We start from the raw sequence: 25,725 nt of genomic DNA, 5'->3' as shown, positions 1-25,725 counted from the left end.
CATTGTTGGCAAAGGCATTAGGTGGCAACCAAAGAGTTTCAAACGACTTTATTCTTCAATTCAATCAATCAGCTTCACGCTCCTTGAAAGGAACACAGTGAATTTATTCACCAGACAACGGGGTCTTGCATAGACTTTGAACCAATATTGACATTTATTATTCTGTAGGCGAAGTCGGGGAAGAAACACAGTCCATGTTGTTCGAGTGTCAGAAACTTGAATCTCCCAGTTAAGAGAACTTCTCTCTGGCGTTTTGAGAACTTCCTTTAGCCCGGGCTGAAGTTCAGTGTGCTTAAGGTTTTTGGACACAGTGATGATGTCAATTTAAAAAATACAATTTCACTTACTCAAATAGTAGAATGCAATATGGATTTTGTTGCATTTTCTGGTAAGATTTTCTTTTCATTTTACATTGTGCCTTAGCAAATGTATCCATGGTGTCTACACCGGATACATTGCAACACCTGCAGCACTGCTGTATTTTCAAAGCGTGTTCGTGATGCATGCCAGAATTACCTGCAGCAGGAAAATTCTATAATTTTTTTAAAGGAAGACAGGATGATACAGTTTCTCTGAAAGTCTGAATGGGAATGGCGAGAGAGCAGAGATACATATTAACACAAAGCTTGACAGAAGAGAATGTATTTTGCCAAAAACACAAAACTCAATGACAAGGCAAGTGATGAGGATGGCACAAAGAGTCTGCGAGAAGGACCTAAAGAGTTTAAGTGAGTGGGGTTACAGCTTCCGCTGGAGGGGACATCTAAGAACGTTCCACCACAGGGAAATGAACGTTTGAGTCGATGGGATGATGTCGAATGATTAGATTTTTCGAATCATTTTTGAGAGAACTGGAATGTATAAGTGTTAATGAAATGTGAATGATGTTAAAAGAAAGGCCATATTACTTTCCTTCACGGTTGATTTATGACTTAAACTGATTTAACATTTAACGTCTATGCATGACACTCGTTATTTTTCAATAGTTTATCATCATTTGATCTTCTCCATGTATTGTTACTTTATTTCCGCACTTTCTCTCATCTTTTATTTCACTGATGTTAGCATATGTGAATATGCTTGCTTTGTCTCCACCCAGATTTCGAATTCTCTTCACTTCCTGCACTCTTTAGGTCTTCCTCGGCTGTACTATCTCTTTTATTGTTACCACGGTCCCCTTAACATCGCATTATACAGCCGTCAAGTAACAGCATTGATACTCAGCAGTGCAGTATAGGTTTTTGTTTAGACTCTCCCTCTGTTTATAACACTGTGCCCCCATTGGCACAGAGATAGATGGCGGTGTCGTTAAGTCTGGTGTCTCTCACACTCAGGGCACTGTGTTTGTTGTCTGTACTGATTGAAGCGGCGATCCTCTCATGTTGATCAGCTTCTCTTTTGGCCATCACCAGATGCTGGGGCGGCTGGTTCGGGAACTGTCTGTACCAGTGCACTGTGACAAATGTTTTTGTTGTGGAGCAGTCAATGGAAGCGTTTTCTGCCTCCTTAACAACTTTCCACTGAACAAGTTGCGTGACTTCATCTTCTCCAGTTTCTGCCGTGTAGATCAGAGAGGAAAGCAGGAAAAGAACTCGGTAAACTTGAGACGTCATCAAGTTACAGAGTTTTGTTGGAAAAAAAAAGTTAACAATGAGAAAAACAGTCTTTTCGTGTCGAACACAGTGCTGTCTTCTTTCGAAGTTGTCAAATAAGTTATGTCTTCGAGTTTATCTTTCGCACACAGAGCTGCTCACAATGTGTGTAATGTCACTTCGCCCTCTCATTTAATATGTCACAGATCCACTCTGCCCTCCAGTGGTTATCTTCGGAAGTTGCTACGTAAGTTTTCTCACCACAATTGAGTTCACACGATCGTGGCGAATGAAAACGAAAATATCCTCCTCCCCCTCCCCACGCCGAACCAAAAAATCGTTGCCTGATTTGCTCTGCACATTTTATTTCAAATGCAGCATTCAATGATTTCAGGGCATTTTCTTCACGCATTGCAACTGAAACTGTACTCCACACTTTGAGCAGCCTCACTGAATCAAGCAAATGGAATTTGATATAGACAAGTGTGACGTCTTGCATGAAGGAAAGTCAATTCAAAGCAAGAACTTCATGCTGTATGGTAGGGCCTTAAGGAGTGTAGTGCAACAGACAGACCTTGGTGTTCAGGTGCATGGTTCTCTGAAAGTCACAGTTAGACAGGACAGTGAAAAAGGTTTTGGCACACTAGTCTTCATCAGGCAGGGAATTGAGTATAGAAATTGGGAATAATGTTACAATTGTACAGGACGTTGGTGAGGCTGCACTTGGGGTATTATGCTGAGTCTGGTCACCTTGCTGTATGAAAGATTTATTAAAATGGAAAGAGTGCAGAAGAAATTTACAAGTATATTGCCTGGACTAATAGGTCTGATTTGCAAGGAGAGGTTGGACAAACTATGACGTTTATCTTTCGAGTGTAGGACATTGAGTAGAGCAGGGATGGGGAGTGTGGAACGTATGGAGGTGTACAAGACCATGAGAGGCATGGATAATGTGAATTTAATCAGTCTTTTTCCCAGAGTTGGGGAATGAAGAGCTCGAGGGCATCAGTTTAAGGGGAAAGAAGAAAAGGAACCGAAGGGCCAATTTTTTTAACACAGAGTGTAGTACTCATGTGGAATAAACGGCAAGCGGAGGTGGTTGAGGCGTCTACGTTAGCAGCACTTAAAAGACATTCAGACAAGTACATGGATAGGAAAGGATTAGGAAGGTATGGGTCAAGTGTAGGGAAATGGTATTAGGGTTGACGGATGGCTTCTGGCATTTGAGACAAAGAGCCTGTTCCATATTGTAGAACTCTATGACTCCATCCATTTAATCAGAGACGAGGGATAACTTATCTGTCAGAGCATTGTGAGACTTAGGGATGTCCTTCCTCAAAAGGCAGTGGTCTTTATCGAGACATGTCTCCAACTGATTCTGAATGTCTTCACCGTAACTGAGGGATGTAAACTTTCAAAATACTTTTCATGCAGCAGGATAATATGTTCTGGCGCTGGAGCATCGTTCAAAATCCAACGTTTTGAAACGTAGTCAGTGTATTTATGAAATTGGGAATCTAATTTAATTGTTAGGGATAATGATGCAAATACAGATCTAGAGCTAAATCTCCCATGGCAGAAGAAACATCAGTAATTACATTTGTCAGTACAGTTTGATGATTGGAATGCCTGGATAACAGCAAGACCTGCAGTTCTTGGAGGTATCGCAAAAGTTAAAGAATTTATCAAAGTTCACAAAATTCTGGACTTACCTGTGCTTTAGTCTCAAAATAGCAGACAGCCAGGCCCAGGCTTCTATACTTAACATAAATTTCTATTTATTCCAAATACATATATTCCAGATGCAGATTAACAATTATGAACTCATCATATATAACTCAATCGGTTGCAACTCTTACTGTCTTGAACAACTACTACCCTGTATTCCTTGAATGCAGAGAAACCAAGCATACAAAGCATTTGTGTTACAGGTGACAGGGAAAACTGGGCTGGCATTTTAATGTCTCCTGTTCACAGTGTTCGCTGTGTTGACACTTCTGGTTGGAGGACTTGCTGCTTCTTAGTCTGTCTTTTCTAGGCACATTCATTTGCTGAAGGTGGCACACAATGATTCACACTGATCAACTCTGTCATTCCCACACTGTCTGAGTGTGTGAGCAGATGATGTTGTCCGTTTGAACAATGCAGGACGTTGCTTCCATTCCTCTAACATAATCCCCAAAGACGCTTTACACTCTGCCTGTGCAATGGCATATAGCTGCCAGAAGGGGGTAGCATTTTATCACTTTCAGCACAGGAGCAGGGACAGAAGCTTTGTCCAATCCTGTCTGCCGGGGAGGAGGTGGTGTGACCTGCCTTCTTCAATGTTTGCATTGCTTGCTGAGTTGGGGCACCCACATTGTTGTTAGCAAGAGTGTTCAAGGGTCTTGACCAAGTATTCAAGAAAGCATGTGACTTAGGACTAAGTAACGACCGATTATGGCCTGAAGTGTTCCTATCCCACGTGTTTGTCTTTCCAGATGGTGAGGGCATGGGAATGTTCTTTTGCAGGACACTTGGCGATTTACTGTAGTGCATACTGGGGCCACACTTCTACAACTGTGCATTAGTGATAAGGCAGTGAATATTGGACCTGATGGCTTCGGTGGAAATCCAACATGTTTTAGTGCTTTTCTGCATTTCATCTATGTAAGCAACTTATACAGTTCATATTTATGATTCTTCTGAGATTCCACACATCGCTTTTGCCATTTAATCAGTCTTTTGGTCAATCGTTTATTGAATTCAAAATTGCTTTCAATCATTTGGCTTCTCACTTTTTTGCAGCCTTGCAAGCCATACAGCATACATGTCTTCAATCTTTTGCTAGTCATATCTGATTTATTTTTCCAGCTGCACATCGCTGTTTCTGAGGAACAAATAATACTTACAGACCATATAATACCTCTTCAATCACTTGCAAATTCAAAGTTTGTGCGAAGATTTGTAGCTCGGGTGCTCGTTGTTGTGGTTCTGTTCGCCGAGCTGGAAGTTTTTGTTGCAAACGTTTCGTCCCCTGGCTAGGCGACATCATCAGTGCTTGGGAGCCTCCTGCAAAGGCTTTCTTTGATGTTTCCTCCGGTGTTTATAGTGGTCTGTCCCTGCCGCTTCCGGTTGTCAGTTTCAGCAGTCCGCTGTAGTGGTTGGTATATTGTGTCCAGGTCGACGTGTTTGTTGATGGAGTTTGTGGATGAATGCCATGCCTCTAGGAATTCCCTGGCTGTTCTCTGTCTGGCATGCGCTATGATAGTAGTTCCTACAACAAAAACTTCCAGCTCGGCGAACAGAACCACAACAACTTGCAAATTATTTTGTGTATTTTGGCAATCCATCATAAACAAGTTGCCACTCCAATTTTCATAGTTTCCATTTCTCAGGTTTGAGACTCTATTTCCAGTATGAATGATATCACTTTGAATCTTCATTAAAAATTGCACGACATTATGAACTCTATTCAACAGGACGTCTGATGAGCAAGGTTACTGCGGCCGGAAGCGCCACCTGAAATAATGAACTTATGATGACACTAATACACTTAACATGGAGTTACACAAGATTAACAATGATTAAAGCGTGTTGGGAAATCGAAGTAAGCCTTGACTAAAGTGACAGTGCTAATCCACATGATGCAGAATCTATAAACGCTGCAGCTGCCCATAGCCGGTTTGCAAACAAACCTGACAGCTGCAGACACTGCAATACACAACTGAAGTTGGATTTGGATAGGATAATGGAATGTCACCCTCGGGACAATTGGGAGCAGTGAGTCTTTCGCGAAACAGAGAGGCACCTCGCACCCTTATTTGGATGGAGGTTACGTGCACCCAACAACTACCGTATTGGACGCCTAAGGGCTATCCTGCCAACAACGTGAAAACAAGTGCCTGGTCCTGACCAATCAGGCTAATCGAACCTGATGAATCAGTTGGCAGATCCTCAAAATCCGCCCAAAAGGGCGCGAATCCTCGGAAGGAGAGCAGTCACCACAAAACCCCACTCAGGATGGTAACTCGAGAATAACCACCGAAAGGGAATGCACCTTTAAGACCATCTGAAGAAAAGGAAATCATCACCACATTGAGCCTGGCCAACTTTGAGTGCGGTGGTTTGCGAACATACAAAGTTAAATTAAAGCAGAAGATAGGTCGTTGTGTTATTTCATTTGATTGTAGTTCTCATGTTAATTTTGTACAATAAACGAATATCATTTTCTATAAGGGACGACTCACAGTTATTTTGCTGTGAACTCAAACACACTGTGTGGCAGGTACAACCTTATTATTTTTTCTCTGATTTCAACCAATGCTATTCCTAAAACAAGCTGATTGTAATTGGTGCTTCAACGTTTTGCTTCAGAAAGGCTCAGAGCGAACTCCAGAAATTCATCTCCCATAGATTTCGTCAATGGATTTCCCAGCTAGGATGGGTAATTGAATCCCTTGCCACAGTCCTCACATATTCATGGTTCCTCCTTGACAACATCGTCTTTGTGTCTATCTAGGAGGTGATCAATAGAATCCATGACCACGCACAGGTTGACCATCGTATCTCCCTGCTGTGAATGTTTGGCAAACTTCCCGATGTGTTAAAATTCCTTTCTCAGGAAGGCTGCGTTCACATTCATAATATGAAACATAATTGTGGATGCTGGAGATCTGAAACACATAGACGGTTGTGTTTGTGATTTGTTCCTGACTTAAAGTAAAGTGGCAGCTTTAACTTTCCAGTTTGAAAATGACACTTGACAATTCTCCAACATATGAACCTGTTTGTATTACCTTCCTGCTTTATGTGCAAAAGCACATCTGAAAGTGATTGCTTAAAATCTGTAGTAAAATTGCAGGTGGAAGTGTAAGTGAAATGGATCTGTCAAGTTTCTTCATAATGATAATTGTTTGAATACTAGGTGAAGAAGGACTGCATTGTACCCAAGAACTTCCTCTTTTTGTTCTATGTGCATCCCACACACTGAAGTTTGAGATATGCCTCATTCCTTCTAACGAATTAAAATGAGCTGGAATGCATTACCTGAAATGATGATCAAGACACCTTCAATGCGAACTTTCAAAAGGAAATGGAAAGTATCTTTGAAAAGGAAAGCTTTGGAGAAAGTTCACAAACGTGGGACGAGTTAACCTATTAGTACTATAGCAAGATGATTATTGCAGAGAATCAGTTAATGTTCTGGGAAACGGGATTCGTATCCCACTAAAGCAGATGATAAAATTTGAATTGAGTAAAATTGAACATCTGCATGCGAGAGTCTAACAATGACCATGCCAATATTGTCAATTCATAGATGTAATTCAATAATGTGCTTCAGAGCATCCTCTGTCCTCACCTGGTCTGGCACATCTGTGACTACAGATCCACAGCACTGGTCTAGGAAGCTACTCTTTTTATAGATGTCATGGAATCCCTGCAGTGTGCAAATCCCTCCATATGACTCAACAAATCCACACCACCCTCTGAAAAGTTACCAACCCAGACTCAACCCCTCTCACAATCCTCGGTATTGTCTCCACATCTTATGAAGTCACATGGCCTAAGGTTATTGGTGCCCAAGTACATCTCCTGCTGATCAACGCATTCTGTCCGACCTTCTGTGATGAATTTGTCGTTCTCCATATTGCCTCTGTGTGTGTGTGTGCGTGTGTGTGTGTGTGTGTGTGTGTGTGTGCGTGCGTGTTTTGGATGCATCAAATTGTTTTGCAAAAACGGTTCGAAAGGGTAAATGCCGTCATCCTGTTACAATTCATCACGATCGTGTGAAGATGTCTACGGAAAGTAACTTAATCAATTCTCACTTCTATAATTTCCAGATTGACTGCCAAAGTATCTTTGAAAACTGATATAATCTGAAATCTGGTTGGTGGAGTGTTTGATGCGTTGAAACTTTTAAAATTCATGGGATGAAAATTGTTTCTGTTTAAAGTCAGCAAACTATCAAAACACAATGAGCCGCACTGGTACCACAACTCAGTTTCGAAAAAGGTAACTGCTTGTCATTTCCCCGCTGAGCTTCACACAGTAACAATTAACTATGGATCTTGACTGTACACATTGATTGATACCTGAGTAATAAAATAACTTTGAATTATTTCACCTTTTATCTTAGCTACAGGGAAAGATCTATCTCTCTGAAGAGTGGCCGATCGACCGCTGCAGAAAGTATAGTGCAATAACGGAAGGAGATCTAATGGCTGAATGCATGGGAAAGAGTATCAGGGTGAGCAAGACAGCCAGGGAAGAGATTAGAGAGAGTCACCTGTCGTCTGTCCTTTATTATATGACAGGTGACGTCATATCTAGAAGCCAGCCAATTGGATCAAGGGAACCAATGTCTCACTTGTCCAAAAAGTGAAGATTGATTCTGATCGGGGTTCAGTCCCTCATGGAAGATCAGATGGTCAAAACATTCTGAAAAGTGCCGAACCTGAAATATGTGCTTTTTATGTGCTTCAATGATAATTATGACAGTGGTGACAGGTAAGTTTGATCTAAAATCGTCAAGATGCGCTTCACCAGTTCGACCTTCAAATTTTTGACAACTTCATTGTTTTTATTGCAGGTGCGAGTGGCCAAGATTCAGTTTCCCAGGATCCACTTGAAAAACTGGTTCAGGAAGGAGAGACTGCAATCCTCAACTGTAATTACTCAGCACAGTCCACTCCTGCAGTGCTCTTTTGGTACGTCCAGTATCCCGGGGAGACTCCGGCATATTTACTGAAAAGATTCAACAAGGAAGAAGGACAAACGTCTCCAGCTTTCTCTGACAGGTTCTCTTCTTCTCTGGACAAAAAGCAGAAAATATTTCCTTTAAATATCACTGTTGCTCATGTATCTGACTCTGCCGTCTACCACTGTGCGCTGAGTCTCACGCTGATAAAGAGTTGCATTCAGTCCGTACAAAAACTAGCCAGACACACACATGACGCTCCATTCCCTACTTCCATCCTTAGCCACATTTCTGATATGTCGCTGGATTGTCAACTGATAAGACATTGGAAGCGAGACAACAAAGATCAATGGTCCCAAAATCTCTCTTTCTGCAATTCACATTGTGCGCTTTTCTACATGATAACTTCTTATTCGCTGTGCCAGTTGCTGGTGATGAATAAGCAGCTCTTGTTTTCTGGAGCCGATGGCACAAAGTAATAGAAGCTGGAGATGTCCATTTCTCCCGTCGAACCCGCTCCGCCATTCATTACGATCTATCCATTGCCTTGGCTACTCCGACCTGCACTGTCCCCATAACCCTTATTTTCATGAACATGCAAAAACTCATTCAAACGTGTCTTGAATTAATTTAATGAAGCTTCTTGTACTGTTTCCATTGGCAGGGAATCCCATTGTCTCCAGGAAATGCAGTTCCTCCCTTTACACTACCCTATATCCACTCCCAGTAATCTTGAGGCCATGTCCTCTAGTCCTAGTCTCACCCACCAGTGGACATAACTTGTCTCCATCTATCTTATGCATCCCTTTCATAATTTTATACGTTCCACAAGGTCGCTTCTCATTCTTCTAAATTCGAGCGAGTGCAGTCTCAGGCGGATCAACGTCTCCTCCTCCAGTAACCTTCCTCATCCGTATAATCATTCTGACGAACATCCTCTGCAGCGCCTCCAAAACCGGTAAATTCATCCTCCAGGTGAGGAGTCCAGAACTGCGCACAATACTCCCAGTATGGACTCAACAACACCTTGCACAATTGCAGCAGAACCTCCCTGCTCTTGAATTCAATCAGTATTAAATGTTTACCATTAGTTACAAGGACGGACTTTGTTAAAGAGGAGAATTGAAGTTCGTGCTCCCATCAGCTTTATTCAGTGATCAGCAAGTATTTATTGCCCTGGGGTGGAGGACATTTTGGTTCGATATTGGTAGATTGATGCATCAAAAAAACAGATGAGATTTGAGTAGGCTGCCAGAATTTGGAAATTATATGAATCAAACACCATATTGTTCATTAGTGGAGCAGGTTGGACGGAGCAACAGGCGTCCCCTATTTCCCAGTGGATTTCATGCAGTCAACACGTTGACGTCATGCACTGGAGGAGTACAGCGGCTGCTGGCCGATTGGGTGCTACATGGTGATTCTGACAGAGGTGAACCATTCGGCAGCGAGACCGGATATGACACACCAGTGACTCCCAGCTCAAAAGAATCAACTTCAATTCTCTTTGAGCTCACCTGCCATCTGCTCCGCAAACATGTCGACTCTTACTATTTACTCATTTCTCACTACTGCAACGCTCTTAACAGGCAAGTTTCTGAGTTGTAAAGTATTCCCTTCCTGTTAAAATGTATATAGCAATCTTCGATTTATCTGTGTTTCCCTCTATTACAGTATAGGCGTTGACTCGTTAACATTCATAGTGATCGTCATTTTAATGTCACTTTCTTTCTATATTTGAACAGGTGTTAATTGTGCCGATTCGATCTCACAGAAGCCAGTTTCAACGATACAATTTGAAAGAGATTCAGTAACCATTCATTTCAGATATTCGACCACAGATAACACATATACTTTGCAACTGTACCGTCAGGACACAGGGGAATGTCCAACATTCTTAATCTACGTTGACAACTATGGCAATATCATCAGAGGAGAGGGGGTGTCCGATCGATTTTCTGCATCTTTGGACAAGTCACAAAATGAGGGGAATTTCACCATCTATGAGCTGCAGGTGTCTGACAGCGCAGTATATTCCTGTGGACTGAGACACACAGTGACAGGAACCAGGCTGAGCCTCGTACAATAACAGCGCCCTAATGGAACAAAGTGCAAAGTGTGGCTAGTCGAGTCGAGTGTAACATTTACTTCCTACCTTTATACCAGAATGAGCCAAGTTAATATAAAACGAAATAATTAACACAGAGTAGTCAATGGGTGCAGCATCCGTGAAGGATCTCTCTCCTCAATTTATGCTGAATACATTTGAGTAAAAAGCCAACATGCCTTCAGAGAATTTATGCCATTGCGCAAATGAAAGTGATTGCAATAGAATTACTGTTAGAAATATCTGGCATTGTGCTCCCGCCAGTGACGGAGGTGCACACAAGAAATCATGAAAGATCACATTCTGAACTATTTGCGGCACAGAATAAAATGACAACAGAAACTTGACTTCGATCAATGTTGTGTGATGCGTCCAATGTCCAAAAGCAATCCTATCATTCTTCCTAATATGTTTCAACTTGGCTTTTGTCCTCGGTCTGGTTTTTGAACATCCATTAGCTATTCCAGGAACCTGCAACTCAGTTTTCCTGGGCAATAGATTATTGCTGAACTAATGTTTGTTCATTCGCTTCCTGTCTTGATAATAATGTCACGGCACCATTTAATATTGTCGATCCTTGATCCTAATGTATATAAATGTCTTTAACATTGAGAGATGTACACTCTGGTTACTACAATTGTTTGGACTGTCATTGGACATGCTTCAGTGCCCAGTGTAAATTGCTATTACACATTGAAACTATTTAGAGTCATAGAGATGTACAGCATGGAAACAGACCCTTCGGTCCGAACCGTCCATACTGACCAGATATCCCAACCCAATCTAGCCCCATCTGCCAGCACCCAGCCCATATCCTTCCAACCCTTCCTATTCATATACCCATCAAAATGCCTCTTAAATGTTGCAATTGTACCAGCCTCCACCACTTCCTCTGGCAGCTCATTCCATACACGTACCACCCTCTGTGTGAAAAAGTTGCCCTTTAGGTCTTTTTTATATCTTTCCCCTCTCACCCTAAACCTATGCCCTCTAGCTCTGGACTCCCCGACCCCAGTGAAAAAAAACTTTGCCTATTTACCTATCCACGTCCTTCATAATTGTGTAGACATCTATAAGGTCACCCCTCAGCCTCTGACGCTCCAGGGAAAACAGCCCCAACCTGTTCAGCCTCTCCCTGTAGCTCAAATGCTCCAACCCTGGCAAAATCCTTGTAAATCTTTGCTGAACCCTTTCAAGTTTCACAACGTCTTTTCGATAGGAAGGAGACCAGAATTGCACGCAATATTCCAACAGTGGCCTAACCAACGTCATGTGAAGCCGCAACTTTACCCACTAACTCCTGTACTCAATACTTTGAAATATTTCTGGAACGGTTGGACTGGGATATATTCTGTTCGAAGTTGGTGATAGACTTGAAAGAGCAAAATGCAGCCAATTCAGAAGCGAACAGTTTAGAATGATAAGAGGAACAATAAAATTGAGATTGTCAATGTCACGCGTCTGGCTTTCAGTTTGAACCTACATAGTGAAGATTGGGAGATCAGATTATACGGAATTAATTATCACCAATGCACCTCAGTAGCATGGAGAACATTGGTGTTAACGATGCGTTCTCTCAACCATTGCCGCAAAAGGTGAGAAGGAAACGTTTTGAAGAGGAGTCATATCAGACTCAAAACGTTAACACTTCTTTCTTTTGACAGATCTTACAAGATTTGCTGAAGCTCTGTAGCTTCTACAGTTTCTGATTTTATTTCGCATTTCTCAACGATTTCATTATCGTACCATTCCTCCGCAGTGGTAGCACTTTATGATTTAACTTCACTTGTTGTTTTGTGAATACAAAGCAGTCTTTGCAGAGACCTATGACTGACTTCACTTCAAGTCAGGGGCGAAAGGCATCATTCCTGATGAAGAGCTGAAGCTCGAAACGTTGACTCTCCTGATCTGGCTGACCTGCTGTGCTTATCCAGTGCCACACTTTTGACTTTGATTCATGTCGCCACAGCAGGGTATTGGGTGAATTTCTCAATAAGCAATAATCACGCTTTGATTGAACTTCTTTTACTTTCAAAAATATAGTTTATTCATGACACAGATCTCTTTGTGTATATACATTGAACCAAAAAAAACCGTTCAGTTCTGCACAGTTGCATATCAAGTAAATACACAGAAAAATCGAGTTTGATTATATACAAAACCAAAGACCTCTCTTGCACTTCCAACAGTACAATCTATATATAGTTGCCACACGAGGAGAGTCCGATAACTGAATGGACCCTAATTTACCTTCAGCAGGATGACCTCAGAGGCTGGTCTTTCCCCGACTGTGTCTTGGCAGTAGCTGCCCCAAGCTTTAATGTGGACCGTAGCATGTTCTCCTGGTCATTGGAATATCACAATTTGGAACCCTCGATCGGGGTCAATTCCTTGTTCTGGAAGACGAACAAGGTTTGGCCACACCAAAGCGTGTCTTTCAATGTTTTGATGGTCCTCAAGATGTTTTTGATGAAAAGGTGTTCGTTCGAGGGAATAGACTGTAGTGCACACGGAACCGCTCAGGACGAACCTCAACAAAACTATTGCATTTTCCTCCACTCTGACTTGGCAAAGGCACATTCGAACAGGAGATGTGTGACAGTCTCAAATCCTCGGCAGCCAATTCAAGGGCAGTGTGTGGTAACAAACGCGGACTATGCATGCATGGTATTGTCCTTCCCACCACCTACCAAGCAATGTCTTCAAATCGGGGTTGTATGGAAAATGTTGTCTCAATTCTGAGGAAGGGGCACAGGACACAAAATGTAAATTTTAATTTCTCTTCACAGATGCCACCAGTCCTGCTGAGCTTTTCCAGAAAATCCCGTTTTTGTATCAGTATCAGTCCGTTAGTTTAATGATTCCCAAGGGAAACCCATTGCTGTCACTGATAAGTGTCCAGACTGTGAGATGAACAGAATCCCGGACGAGGCATATGTCCAAGAATAAACTAAATCGATTCGAAAATTCCGAACGTTTGGATTACAATACCACCTGTAACTTTCTCTCAAAGTAAGTCACCATCTTACCCAGAGCAGTATATATTCTTTCACAGTTGCTGAGTCAAAATTCTTGAACTCCCTTGCTAACAGCACTATGAGTTTCCTTCCATCCCAAGGCGTTCAGCAGTCCAAGAGGCAGATCACCTTCAACTTCTCCAATGAAATTTGTAGTCATAATAGGATTCGGTTTCTCTTAAATGTCGCCAGAGGGAGGATAGGATCCTCTCGTCTTGATACAATTGACATAATGAGATGTGAACGATTGGGAACAATCAGCAAACTTAGGTGTTTGGTGAAGAATGTTCATTCCCAGACAGCCCAGCAAGCAGACACCACATGCGACTGAGACTTTCACTGGCGGCTTTGACTCATTAATCAGCCTTTATTGAGTGTGTTTATTTTGTTAGTGTTGTTCAGGTCTGAGTTACATCCCACTTTCTTGGTGCTTGAAAGCAAGCCTGCGTTATCCTGGACCTTACGAATCGGTCTCTGCCCCATTTTGAAAGTCCGAACATGCAGCTGCAGAGACAGTACTCAATACAGCACAAAATGTTTAATGTTATTCAGGTTGCTCCAGCGATGCACGTGGCCGGTCAGAATCGCGTGACCGATCATTGGTTCCCTAACCAAATGCTTTGGATTTTGTTGGACGTAACCGTTTGCCTGACACACTATCATGTTCAGTGACTTCCTGACAGTTTTTGTTCAGGGTGAGCCCAGTTCTGAGTCTCCGTGGGGCTCAGTGCGCAGTAATACATTGCAGAATCTGCCAGTTCTGTTTTCACGACTTTCAGGTTGATGGTGCGGTTCACATGATCGAGCTCTGAGGAAAACCGGTCTCCTTGAAACCTTTCTACGTTCGCTCCAAATTTGCTTCTCCGGAGCAGAAACTCCATGGAACCACTGGAATGTTGAAGGTACCAGAAAAGGTAAGGAGTGCCTGTTGTAGTATAATTACAGAACAACTGGACACTGTCCCCGTCATTCACTGCGATCGAAACCGGTGTCTGTGAGACAGAATCACCTCGACAAAGTCCTGCAAAATCAATTAATCGATTTACTTGATTGCTTAATTGATGGACTATGTGTCATGTGTACCTCAGTGCACAGAAAAGCTTTCTTTACCAGCGGTGTAGGCAGATCGCAGTAAAGAAGTATATGCAGATCATAGAATGAGAAGAACAAACTTAGACAGAGGCATACAGGTTATGTCGCAAAAGTCAACATGAGCAAGATCAGCACTTGGAAGTTAGAGACTCCACGAAAATTCGGAAATTACGAAAAAAACTTCATTGTTCTCATGCCACAGTCATCCTGTCACCTTGAACAATAGTCTGCGAAATAAGTTAGGGAAGATAAACAAAAATTAATTTCCCGCTAACTTTGGGGTCTGTATTGGTAAAGGGCTTTGCCAGATTAAACAAAACTTCCTTCAGTACACAGCTCACATAGTCTAACAAGGTCATTGTCCATTTCGTTCCCGATCCTGAAGGGAAAACTGCAGACGGTATGTGAGCTTATAGCTCTCGCTTCTGTGAAAATATCCAAACGGACCCAGCCCTTCTTAATTCCCAGCCTAAATCTTCCACTGTCTTTCAATTGGGTCGTTTGCTAACTCATCCTAAATAGTGCTGGTGCTGGAAAAGTTTGGCTCCTTACAATTATTTTCATTTGGAGACAATGTATCGCTGCCTCTACGTGATGGAACTGCTGGGTTAAATTTAATTGCCGCTGCGGATCTGAAAGAAAAGGATCCTCAATTTATCAACCTACCCGTTAGAACAGCTGCAGCTGAGATGAATAAACACATTGCTCCAGGCGTCATTGTTGACGAGAGATTAGAGTGAATGTGAGCAGATCGAAGCTGAAATAATTTTCGTCAAGGATTGCTAACATTTCCGGATCTCTGCCCATTGGTTCATTGTTGACAAAGGCATCCGGTGCGAATCCATGATTGTCAAACGCCATTGTTCATCAATTCAACCAATCTGCTTCAGCTCCTTGAACTTCATTTCAGAGGGCCACAAAAGAAAGGAAATCGGTGAATGTATTAGCCAGACAACGGGGTCTTGCATAGGCTTTGAACCAATAATGACATTTGGCAGTTTTATTTGTCATTAGGCGAAGTCAGAGAAGGAACACAGACCACATTGTTCGAGTGTCAGAAACGGGAGTCCTGCAGTTAAGAGGACTACTCGCTGGCGTTTTGAGAACTTTCAAGCCCAGGCTGAGGGTCAGTGTCTTTAAGTGTTTTGAACACAGTGATGATGTCCATTTAAAAAATGTACATTTCAATTACTTAAATAGTTAAGTGGAATGTCGATTTGGCTGTATTTTGTGGTAAGTTTCATAGTTATCGACATTTCTTTAATTTTCCATTGTCCCATAGCAAACGTATCCACGGTATCTACACTGGATACATTGCAGCACCTGGACAAAATGGTTCACTGCCATATTTTCAAGGTGTATTATTGATGCATGCCAGAGTTGCCTGCAGCACACAAATACTATAATATTTTTGGAAGGAAGACATGATGACTACATTTTGACTGCAGGAGACATCTAAGAACGTTGCACCACACGGAAATGAACAATTGTTTTGATGGGGTAATACCGTAAGATTAGCTTTTTAGACGACTGTATTATGTAACTGTCATTAAAATGTGAATGATATTAAAAGAAAGGCCTCTTTACTTTCCTTCGCGGTTGATTTATGACTTAAAATGATGTAATATTTATCATCTTAACATGACACTTCTTATTTTTCCATTTATCTTTCAATGGTTTGTCACTATTCTATCTACTACATGTGTTATTCCTTTATTTCTGCTCTTTCTGTCATATTTCACGAATATACGCACACGTGTATAGGCATGCTTTGTCGCCGCCCAGATTTCCAATTCTCTTCACTTCTTGCACTCTTTGCATCTTGCTCAGCTGTATTTTTGTTTTGTTACTGGATTCCCCTTAACATCGAATGATAGAGACTCGAAATAATATCATTAATACTCAGCACTGCGGCCTTCCCACGCGGTGTACCGTTTTGTTCAGACTCGCCCTCAGTTTGTAACACTGTGTCCCCATTGGCGCAGAAATAGATGGCGGTGTCATTAAGTCTGGTGTCTCTCACACTGAGGACACTGTGTTTGTAGTCTGTACTGCTTGACGCGGAGATGCTCTCACGTTGATTAGCTTCTGTTTTGGCTATGACCAGATGCTGGGGTGGCTGGTTCGGGAACTGTCTGTACCAATGCACTATGCCAGATGTCAGTGTTTTGGAGCACTCCATGGAAGCGTTTTCTGCCTCCTTAACAATTGTCCACTGTGCAAGTTGCCTTACTTCATCTTCTCGAGTTTCTACAATATGGATCAGAGAGGAAAGCAAGAAAAGAACTCGGTAAATTTCAGGCATCATCAAGCCACATGAAATATAAGGTCCGCAGAGTTTTGTTGAAAAAAAGGAGTTAACGACAAGAAAAGCGGTGTTTTCGTGTCAACCACAGTGCTGCTTTCTTTCAAAGTTGCGGAATGAGTTGCGGAATCGCCTCCAACCCCCAAAAAACCTGTTGCCTGTGATACTCTGCACGTTTTTATTTCAAAGGCAGCACCCAACGATTTCAGGGTAATATCTTCACTCATTGCAACTGAAACTGTATTCCAAACTTTGATCAGCCTTATTGAAGCAAGCAAAATATCTCAATATTAAACCTAAAACCTTGGCCTGCGATTTGAAGCGGCGTGTCACTTCTGCGTGATGCGATGAGAACGTGCATTTCCGTTCTGGGTACTGTACTTACTGGAAAAGCAACATTAGTAACTCATTGTATGATGGCCCTCAAGGGTGATCTTTCTGAAATCAACAGCTCCCTCACGTGCATACACATACACATGCTTATATACACACACACACAAACGCACCCACCTGTCTCTAATGGGGTCTGCCCAAAACCACGCAAGCATCTCTGAAATCGCCTTCTATTGGAAGATGCTGTACATTTATTATGCTGGTGCTTCAGAAATGGAACCTGAATGGTACGGCTGCACTTGGAGCAATGCGTGTTCTTCTGGTCACCATATTGTAGGAAGGATGTGGAAGCTTTGGAAAGAGATCAGACAACATTTATTGGGATGTTTTACGAGTACAGACCTGGGAGACGTGAGGCTGTTTTCGTTAGAAAGAAGAAGGTTGAGGGGTGACTTAATTGAGACATAGAAGATAAGTAGATGGTTAGATCGGGTGGACAGTGAGAGCTTTTTCCTCGGATCCGTATAGATAGCACGACGGAACGTGGATTCAAACTGAGGAATGATTGATAAAGAACAGATATCAGAGGTAGTTTCTTCACTAAGAGAGTAGAAGGTGCGTGGAATGCACTGTTGGCAACAGTAGAAGACTTGCCAACCTTAAGGCATATAAATGGTAATTGGATAGGCATATGGATGAGAACGGAATAGTATAGGTTATATGGGCTTCAGATTGTTTTCACAGGTCGGCGCAACATCGAGGGCCGAAGGGCTTGTACTGCGCTGCAATGTTCTATGTTCTCTGTTCTAAATGCTGACAGAGGTGGATCAACAGATAGCGGGAAAAATGAAAGTGAGCAGGGGTCGTACTATACTTCAGGTTTGTGCATTTTTGTGTGTGCGTGCATGCCTCTGGGTGTCTGTGTGTCTCTTTCCATGTATATTTCTGTCTGCACATCTATTTATGTTCGTTGCTGTCTGTGGAAATGTGTACTATTAGGTGGCTACCAAAGTGCATTTCTGTGTGTTCATGTGCATGTCTTTGTGTGTGTTTTACATGTGTGTGTATGTGTCTGTGTTTGTCTTTGTCTGTTGGTGTGCACGCGTGTGTGTGTGTGTGTGTGTGTGTGTGTGTGTATACGTGCAAGTGGATGTATGTGTCCATCCCCGTGTGCAATGGAAATTACGTCTGGCTTGATGTTGAAAGAATTGCAGTGTCAAAGTTGTCTGCTTGCTCCTGTCTTCTGAAGAAGATCATACAGTTCCACCACCTGCTGTCAAATTGAAGCGGTAGGCATTTCAGAAAGCATCATATTTTCTTAAGAGGTCTCAGATTGGGAATTCCTCAAGGGCTACTTTCCAATACTCAGGACGTAATAAGAGGGTTTCGTTTAAATGCATCCATTTTGAAAATGCAATATTCCTATAATCAATGATTTGAATGAGAATATACAAGGCATGAACACTACGTTTGTAGATGACACTAAAATCGGAAGTATCATGGACATTGAAGGAGGTTATCAGAAATTGCAGCAGGACCTTGATCAGCTGGAGAATTGGGCCAGAAATGGCAAATGGAATTTGATACACATATGTGTGACGTCTTGCATTTTGGAAAGTCAATTCAATGCAAGAGCTTCATGATGGATGGTAGGGCCTTAATGGGGGTTGTGCAACCGACGGAGTTTGGTGTTCAGATGCATGGTTCTCTGAAAGTCACAATTAGACAGGACAGTGTAAAAATGGCTTTTGGCACACTAGCCTCCATCAGTCAGGGAACTGAGTGTGGAAATTGGGAATTTATGTTGCAATTGTGCAGGACGTTGGTGAGGCCACACTTGGAGTATTGTGTTCAGTTTGGTCACCTTGCTATATGAATGATTTATTAAAATGGAGAGAATGCAGAAGAAATTTACAAGCATATTTTCTGGACTCAATGGTTTGTTTATGATGAGAGGTTTGACAAACTAGAACTTTAAATTGTAGGAGACTGAGGGGAGCGTGGGTGGATCTTATGGAGGTGCGTAAGACCATGAGAGGCGTGGATAGTGTGAATTCACTCAGTCTTTTTCCCAGGGTTGGGGAATCAAGAACTAGAGGATATTAGTTAAAAGGGGAAATAATAAAAATGAACAGAAGGGCCACCTTTTTAACACAGAGGGGAGTACTCATGTGGAATGAACTGCCAACGTAGATGGTGGGTGGGTACATTAGCAACATTTAAAATCATTTAGACAATTTCATGGATAGGAAAAGTTTAGAAAGATGTGGACTAAGTGCATGAAACTTGTGTTAGTGTTGACGGACAGCGTGTGCCATTTGAGACAGAGCCTACTCCGTGCTGTAGGACTCTATATATCTATCCATTTAATCAGCGATGAGGGATAACTAATCTGACAGAATATTGTGAGACTTGGAATGTCCTTCCTCAAAAGGCAGTAGTCTTTATTGAGAGATATCTCCAACTGATTTAGAATGTCTTCACCGGAACGGAGGGATGGACATTTCAAACTACTTTTCATGCAGCAGGATAATATGATCTAGGCGCTGGAGCATCTTTCAAAACCCGACTTTTTGAAGCGAAGTCAGTGTATTTTGGAAACAGGTAATCTAACTTAATTGCCAGCGATAATGATGCAAATACAGAGCTCGAGACAAATCTCCCATGACAGAAGAAATTTAAGTATTTACGCTTCCGAATACAGCTGGATGATTGGAATGCCTGGATAGCCGCAACATCTGTAGTTCATATAGGTATCCGAAACGTTAAAGAATTTATCAAAGTTCACAAAATTCCGGATTTACATGCCCGTTAGTCCCAAATTCGCAAAGAGACCGCCTCAGGCTTTTGTACTTAATATAAATTAGCATTCACTGCAAATGAATATATTCGAGATGCAGGTTAACAATTATGAACTGATGTTATATAACTCAATCGATTGCAACTCTTACTGTGATGAACAACTACCACCTGTATTCCTTGAATGCCGAGAAACCAGACATACAAAACCTTTGTATAATGGGTGACAGAGAAAACTGGGCTGAGATTTCAATGTCGCCTGTTCATAGTGTTTGCTGTGTTGACGCTTCTGGTTATACGACTTCCTGTTTCTTAATCTGCCTTTTCGAGGCACATTCATTTGCTGGAGATGGCACACAATGTTTCACACTCCTCAACTCTATCATTCCCATACTGATTAAGTGTGAAAGCAGATGCTGTCGTACGTTTGTACAATGCAGTGCGTTGCTGCCATTCCTCTGACATAATCCCCAAAGATTATTACACATCGCCTGTGCAGCCACCAGCAGAAGGTGGCATTGTATCACTTCCAGCACAGAGAACCAGGGAGAGCAGCTTTGACCAAACCTAACTGTCTGGTAGAACGTGTTGGTGACCTGCTTTCTTGAATATCTGCAACTCTTGATGAGTTGGGGCACGCAGATTGTTGTTAGCAAGAGAGTTATAGGGTCTTGACCAAGTGAACATGAAAGAATGCGATGTAGGTCCAAGATACAGCCGAATATGGCCTGTGAGTGAAGTGTTCCCATTCAACTACTATATATGTGGTAGAGGGAATGAAAATGTTCTGTTGCAGGACACTTGGCGAAGTTGTGCAATGCATATTACGGCCACGCTTCTGCAACTGGACATTAGTGATAAGGCTGTGATTATTGGAGCTGATGGCATAGGTATCAATCCAGTATGTTTTTGTGCTTTTCTTCATTTCATCTATGTAAGCATTTTCTACAGTCCACATTTATGATTCGTTTGAGATGCCTTTCATCTTCTCTCTCCCCCTTTAATCGGTCTTTTGGTTATCCTTTGTTGAATTTTAAATTGCTTTCAATGCTTTCGCTTCTCACTCTTTCTCGCAGCCTTTCAAACCATGCAACATAGGCATCTTCAAACTTTCGTTAGCCAGTTGAATTATATTGCCAGTTACATGCTTCTGTTTTCGAGGAACAAGCAAAAATTACAGACCATAAAGTACCTCTTCAACCACTCAGTAACACCTGTGTGCTACCAAATCATTTTGTCATTTTGCCAATCCTTCATAATCAATTTGCGATTCCAATTTTCATACATTACATTGTTCAGGTTTCAGACTCTATTTCCAGTATGAATTATGTCGCTTTGAATCTTGAATAAAAATTGCACAACATTATATTCTCTACTCAACAGGACTTCTGCAGAGGAAGGTTACTATGGCCAGAAGCGTCAGCTGAAATAATGAACTTAAGATGGGCACTAATAAACTTACCATTGAATTAGAAAAGATGAACAATGATTAAAGCATGCTGAGAAATCGAACTTAGCCATGACCAAATTGATTGCGCTAATCCACATGCGGCAGAATCCAAACAAGTTGCAGCTGCCCACAGACAGTTTGGAAACAAACTTGACAGCTGCAGACCCTGCAATACACACCTGAAGTTGGATTTGAATGGCGCCATGGAATGTCGCCCTCTGGACAATTGGGAGCAGTGACTTATTCGTGAGACAGAGAAGCGCCTTACACTCTTATTTGGAGGAGTTTACGCGTACCCCGCACCCACCCTATTATAAGCCTAAAGGCCACCTTGCCATCGACGTGCCAACACATGATTGGGTCTGAATGGTCAGGGTAATAAAACTTAATCAATCCGTTGGCAGATCCTCAAAACTCTCCCAAAAAAGCGCGAGGACCCAAATGGATAAAAGTCAACGCACCGTCCCAGTCAGATGGTAACTCGGGAATATCCACCGGCCACCTTTTTAACACAGAGGGGAGTACTCATGTGGAATGAACTGCCAACGTAGATGGTGGGTGGGTACATTAGCAACATTTAAAATCATTTAGACAATTTCATGGATAGGAAAGGTTTAGAAAGATGTGGACTAAGTGCATGAAACTTGTGTTAGTGTTGACGGACAGCGTGTGCCATTTGAGACAGAGCCTACTCCGTGCTGTAGGACTCTATATATCTATCCATTTAATCAGCGATGAGGGATAACTAATCTGACAGAATATTGTGAGACTTGGAATGTCCTTCCTCAAAAGGCAGTAGTCTTTATTGAGAGATATCTCCAACTGATTTAGAATGTCTTCACCGGAACTGAGGGATGGACATTTCAAACTACTTTTCATGCAGCAGGATAATATGATCTAGGCGCTGGAGCATCTTTCAAAACCCGACTTTTTGAAGCGAAGTCAGTGTATTTTGGAAACAGGTAATCTAACTTAATTGCCAGCGATAATGATGCAAATACAGAGCTCGAGACAAATCTCCCATGACAGAAGAAATTTAAGTATTTACGCTTCCGAATACAGCTGGATGATTGGAATGCCTGGATAGTCGCAACATCTGTTCATATAGGTATCCGAAACGTTAAAGAATTTATCAAAGTTCACAAAATTCCGGATTTACATGCCCTTTAGTCCCAAAATTCGCATAGAGGCCGCGTCAGGCTTTTGTACTTAACATAAATTAGCATTCACTGCAAATGAATATATTCGAGATGCAGGTTAACAATTGTGAACTGATGTTATATAACTCAATCGATTGCAACTCTTGCTGTGATGAACAACTACCACCTGTATTCCTTGAATGCCGAGAAACCAGACATACAAAACCTTTGTATTACGGGTGACAGAGAAAACTGGGCTGGCATTTCAATGTCGCCTGTTCATAGTGTTTGCTGTGTTGACGCTTCTGGTTATACGACTTCCTGTTTCTTAATCTGCCTTTTCGAGACACATTCATTTGCTGGAGATGGCACACAATGTTTCACACTCCTCAACTCTATCATTCCCATACTGATTACGTGTGAAAGCAGATGCTGTCGTACGTTTGTACAATGCAGTGCGTTGCTGCCATTCCTCTGACATAATCCCCAAAGATTATTACACATCGCCTGTGCAGCCACCAGCAGAAGGTGGCATTGTATCACTTTCAGCACAGAGAACCAGGGAGAGCAGCTTTGACCAAACCTAACTGTCTGGGAGAACGTGGTAGTGACCTGATTTCTTGAATGTCTGCAACTCTTGATGAGTTGGGGCACGCAGATTGTTGTTAGCAAGAGAGTTCTAGAGTCTTGACCAAGTGAACATGAAAGAATGCGATGTAGGTCCAAGACACAGCCGAATATGGCCTGTGAGTGAAGTGTTCCCATTCAACTACTATATACGTGGTAGAGGTAATGAAAATGTTCTGTTGCAGGACACTCGGCGAAGTTGTGCAATGCATATTACGGCCACGCTTCTGCAACTGGACATTAGTGATAAGGCTGTAATTATTGGAGCTGATGGCATAGGTATCAATCCAGTATGTTTTTGTGCTTTTCTTCATTTCATCTATGTAAGCATTTTCTACAGTCCACATTTATGATTCGTCTGAGATGCCATTCATCTTCTCTTTCCCCCTTTAATCGCTCTTTTGGTTATCCATTATAGAATTTTAAATTGCTTTCAATGCTTTCGCTTCTCACTCTTTCTTGCAGCCTTTCAAACCATGCAACATAGGCATCTTCAAACTTTCGTTAGCCAGTTGAATTATATTGCCAGTTACATGCTTCTGTTTTCGAGGAACAAGCAAAAATTACAGACCATAAAGTAACTCTCCAACCACTCAGTAACACCTGTGTGCTACCAAATCATTTTGTTCATTTTGCCAATCCTTCATAATCAATTTGCGATTCCAGTTTTCAGACGTTACATTGTTCAGGTTTCAGACTCTATTTCCAGTATGAATTATGTCGCTTTGAATCTTGATTAAAAATTGCACAACATTATATTCTCTACTCAACAGGACTTCTGCAGAGGAAGGTTACTATGGCCTGAAGCGTCAGCTGAAATAATGAACTTAAGATGGGCACTAATAAACTTACCATTGAATTAGAAAGGATGAACAATGATTAAAGCATGCTGAGAAATCGAACTTCGCCATGACCAAATTGATTGCGCTAATCCACATGCGGCAGAATCCAGACAAGTTGCAGCTGCCCACAGACAGTTTGTAAACAAACCTGACAGCTGCAGACCCTGCAATACACACCTGAAGTTGGATCTGAATGGCACCATGGAATGTCGCCCTCTGGACAATTGGGAACAGTGACTTATTCGTGAGACAGAGAGGCGCCTTACACTCTTATTTGGAGGAGGGTACGCGTACCCAGCACCCACCCTATTATAAGCCTAAGGGCCACCTTGCCATCGACGTGCCAACACATGATTGGGTCTGAATGGTCAGGGTAATAAAACGTAATCAATCCGTTGGCAGATCCTCAAAACTCTCCAAAAAAGCGCGAGGACCCAAATGGATAAAAGTCAACGCACAGTCCCAGTCAGATGGCAACTCAGGAATATCCACCATAGGAGAACACACCTTCAGACCATCGGAAGAAAACTAAAATGTCAACACATACAGCCTGGCCAAATTCGAGTGTGATGGTATATATATATATACACACACACAAAGTTAAATTAAGATAGTTCGCAGTGTTTGTTTAGTTAGTTTATAGTTCTTATATTAATTGTGTCCAATAAACGAGTATTATTCTCTATAAGAGTCAACTCATTGTTCTTATGCGGTATGTAAGTATACAAGGACATTTCTGTCAAGTACACCATTACTAATTGCCCTCTCTCGTTGACCAACGCTAAACCTAAAATTAGCTGATTTTAATTTGGTCCTTCAACGTTTTGCTTCAGAAAAGTTCACAACGAACTTCAAAAATTCATCCCCCCACCCTCCACCCCCGGCATTCGTCAATGGATTTCCAGCCAGAATGGGGAATTAAATCCCTTGACATAGTCGTCACATCTTCATGATTCCTCCTTGACAACATTGTCTTTGTTTCTATCTAGGAGGTGCTCAATTGAATCCATGACCGTGCACATGCTGAGCCCTGCTGTGAATGTTTGTCGAACATCTTGATGAGTTAAAATTCCTTTCTCAGGAAGGCTATGATCACATTCATAATGTGAATGTTGGAGCTCTGAAACATACAGACGGTTGTGTTTATGATTTGTTCCTGACTGAAAGTAAAGTGATAGGTTTAACTTTCCAGTTTGAAAATAGCACTTGATAATTCTCCAACATCTGAATCTGTTTGCGGTACCATTCTGATTTATGGGCAAACGCACATTTGAAAGTAATTAGTTAAAATCTGTACTAAAATTGCAAGTGGAAGTGGAAGTGAAATGGATCGGTAAAGATTCTTCATAATGATAATACTTTGAATACTAGATAAAGAAGGACCTGTATTGTGCCTAAGAATTTCCACTTGTCGTGATATGTGCATCCCACACACTGGCTTTTGAGATATGCCTCATTCCTCGTATCGATTTAAAATGTACAAGAATGCATTACCTGAAATGATGATCAATAAACCTTCAATGGGAACTTTCAAAAGGAAACAGAAAACATGTTTGAAAAGGAAAGTTTTGGAGAAAGTTCGCAAAAGTGGGAGTAGATAACCGATAAGTATTATCGCTCGATGATTATTGCAGAGAGTCAGTTAACGTTCTGAGAAGCGGGATTCGAATCTCACCAAAGCAGATGATGAAAACTAAATTGAATAAAATTAAGCATCTGGATGTGAGAGTCTAACAATGACCA

The 25,725-nt window shown here is 41.8% G+C and overlaps 3 gene segments (V, D, J or C); 1 reads left to right on the top strand and 2 right to left on the bottom strand.

The window, feature by feature from the left end:
- Positions 1-1,262: 1,262 nt before the first annotated feature.
- LOC122543695 lies at positions 1,263-1,613 on the bottom strand. The segment is given in 1 exon segment: positions 1,263-1,613. A coding segment is annotated over 1 exon segment (351 nt).
- A 6,390-nt stretch (positions 1,614-8,003) lies between these two features.
- Positions 8,004-10,085, top strand: LOC122543694. The segment is given in 3 exon segments: positions 8,004-8,081; positions 8,164-8,498; positions 10,017-10,085. Coding segments are annotated over 3 exon segments (450 nt in total).
- A 3,975-nt stretch (positions 10,086-14,060) lies between these two features.
- Positions 14,061-15,205, bottom strand: LOC122543693. The segment is given in 2 exon segments: positions 14,061-14,416; positions 15,154-15,205. Coding segments are annotated over 2 exon segments (408 nt in total).
- Positions 15,206-25,725: the final 10,520 nt, after the last annotated feature.

The sequence above is a fragment of the Chiloscyllium plagiosum genome, chromosome 44 (genome assembly GCF_004010195.1).
Source record: "Chiloscyllium plagiosum isolate BGI_BamShark_2017 chromosome 44, ASM401019v2, whole genome shotgun sequence".
Lineage (NCBI taxonomy): Eukaryota > Metazoa > Chordata > Chondrichthyes > Orectolobiformes > Hemiscylliidae > Chiloscyllium > Chiloscyllium plagiosum.
The sequence above is the reverse complement of the archived record's forward strand: the minus strand, read 5'-3'. Positions and strand labels throughout refer to the sequence as shown.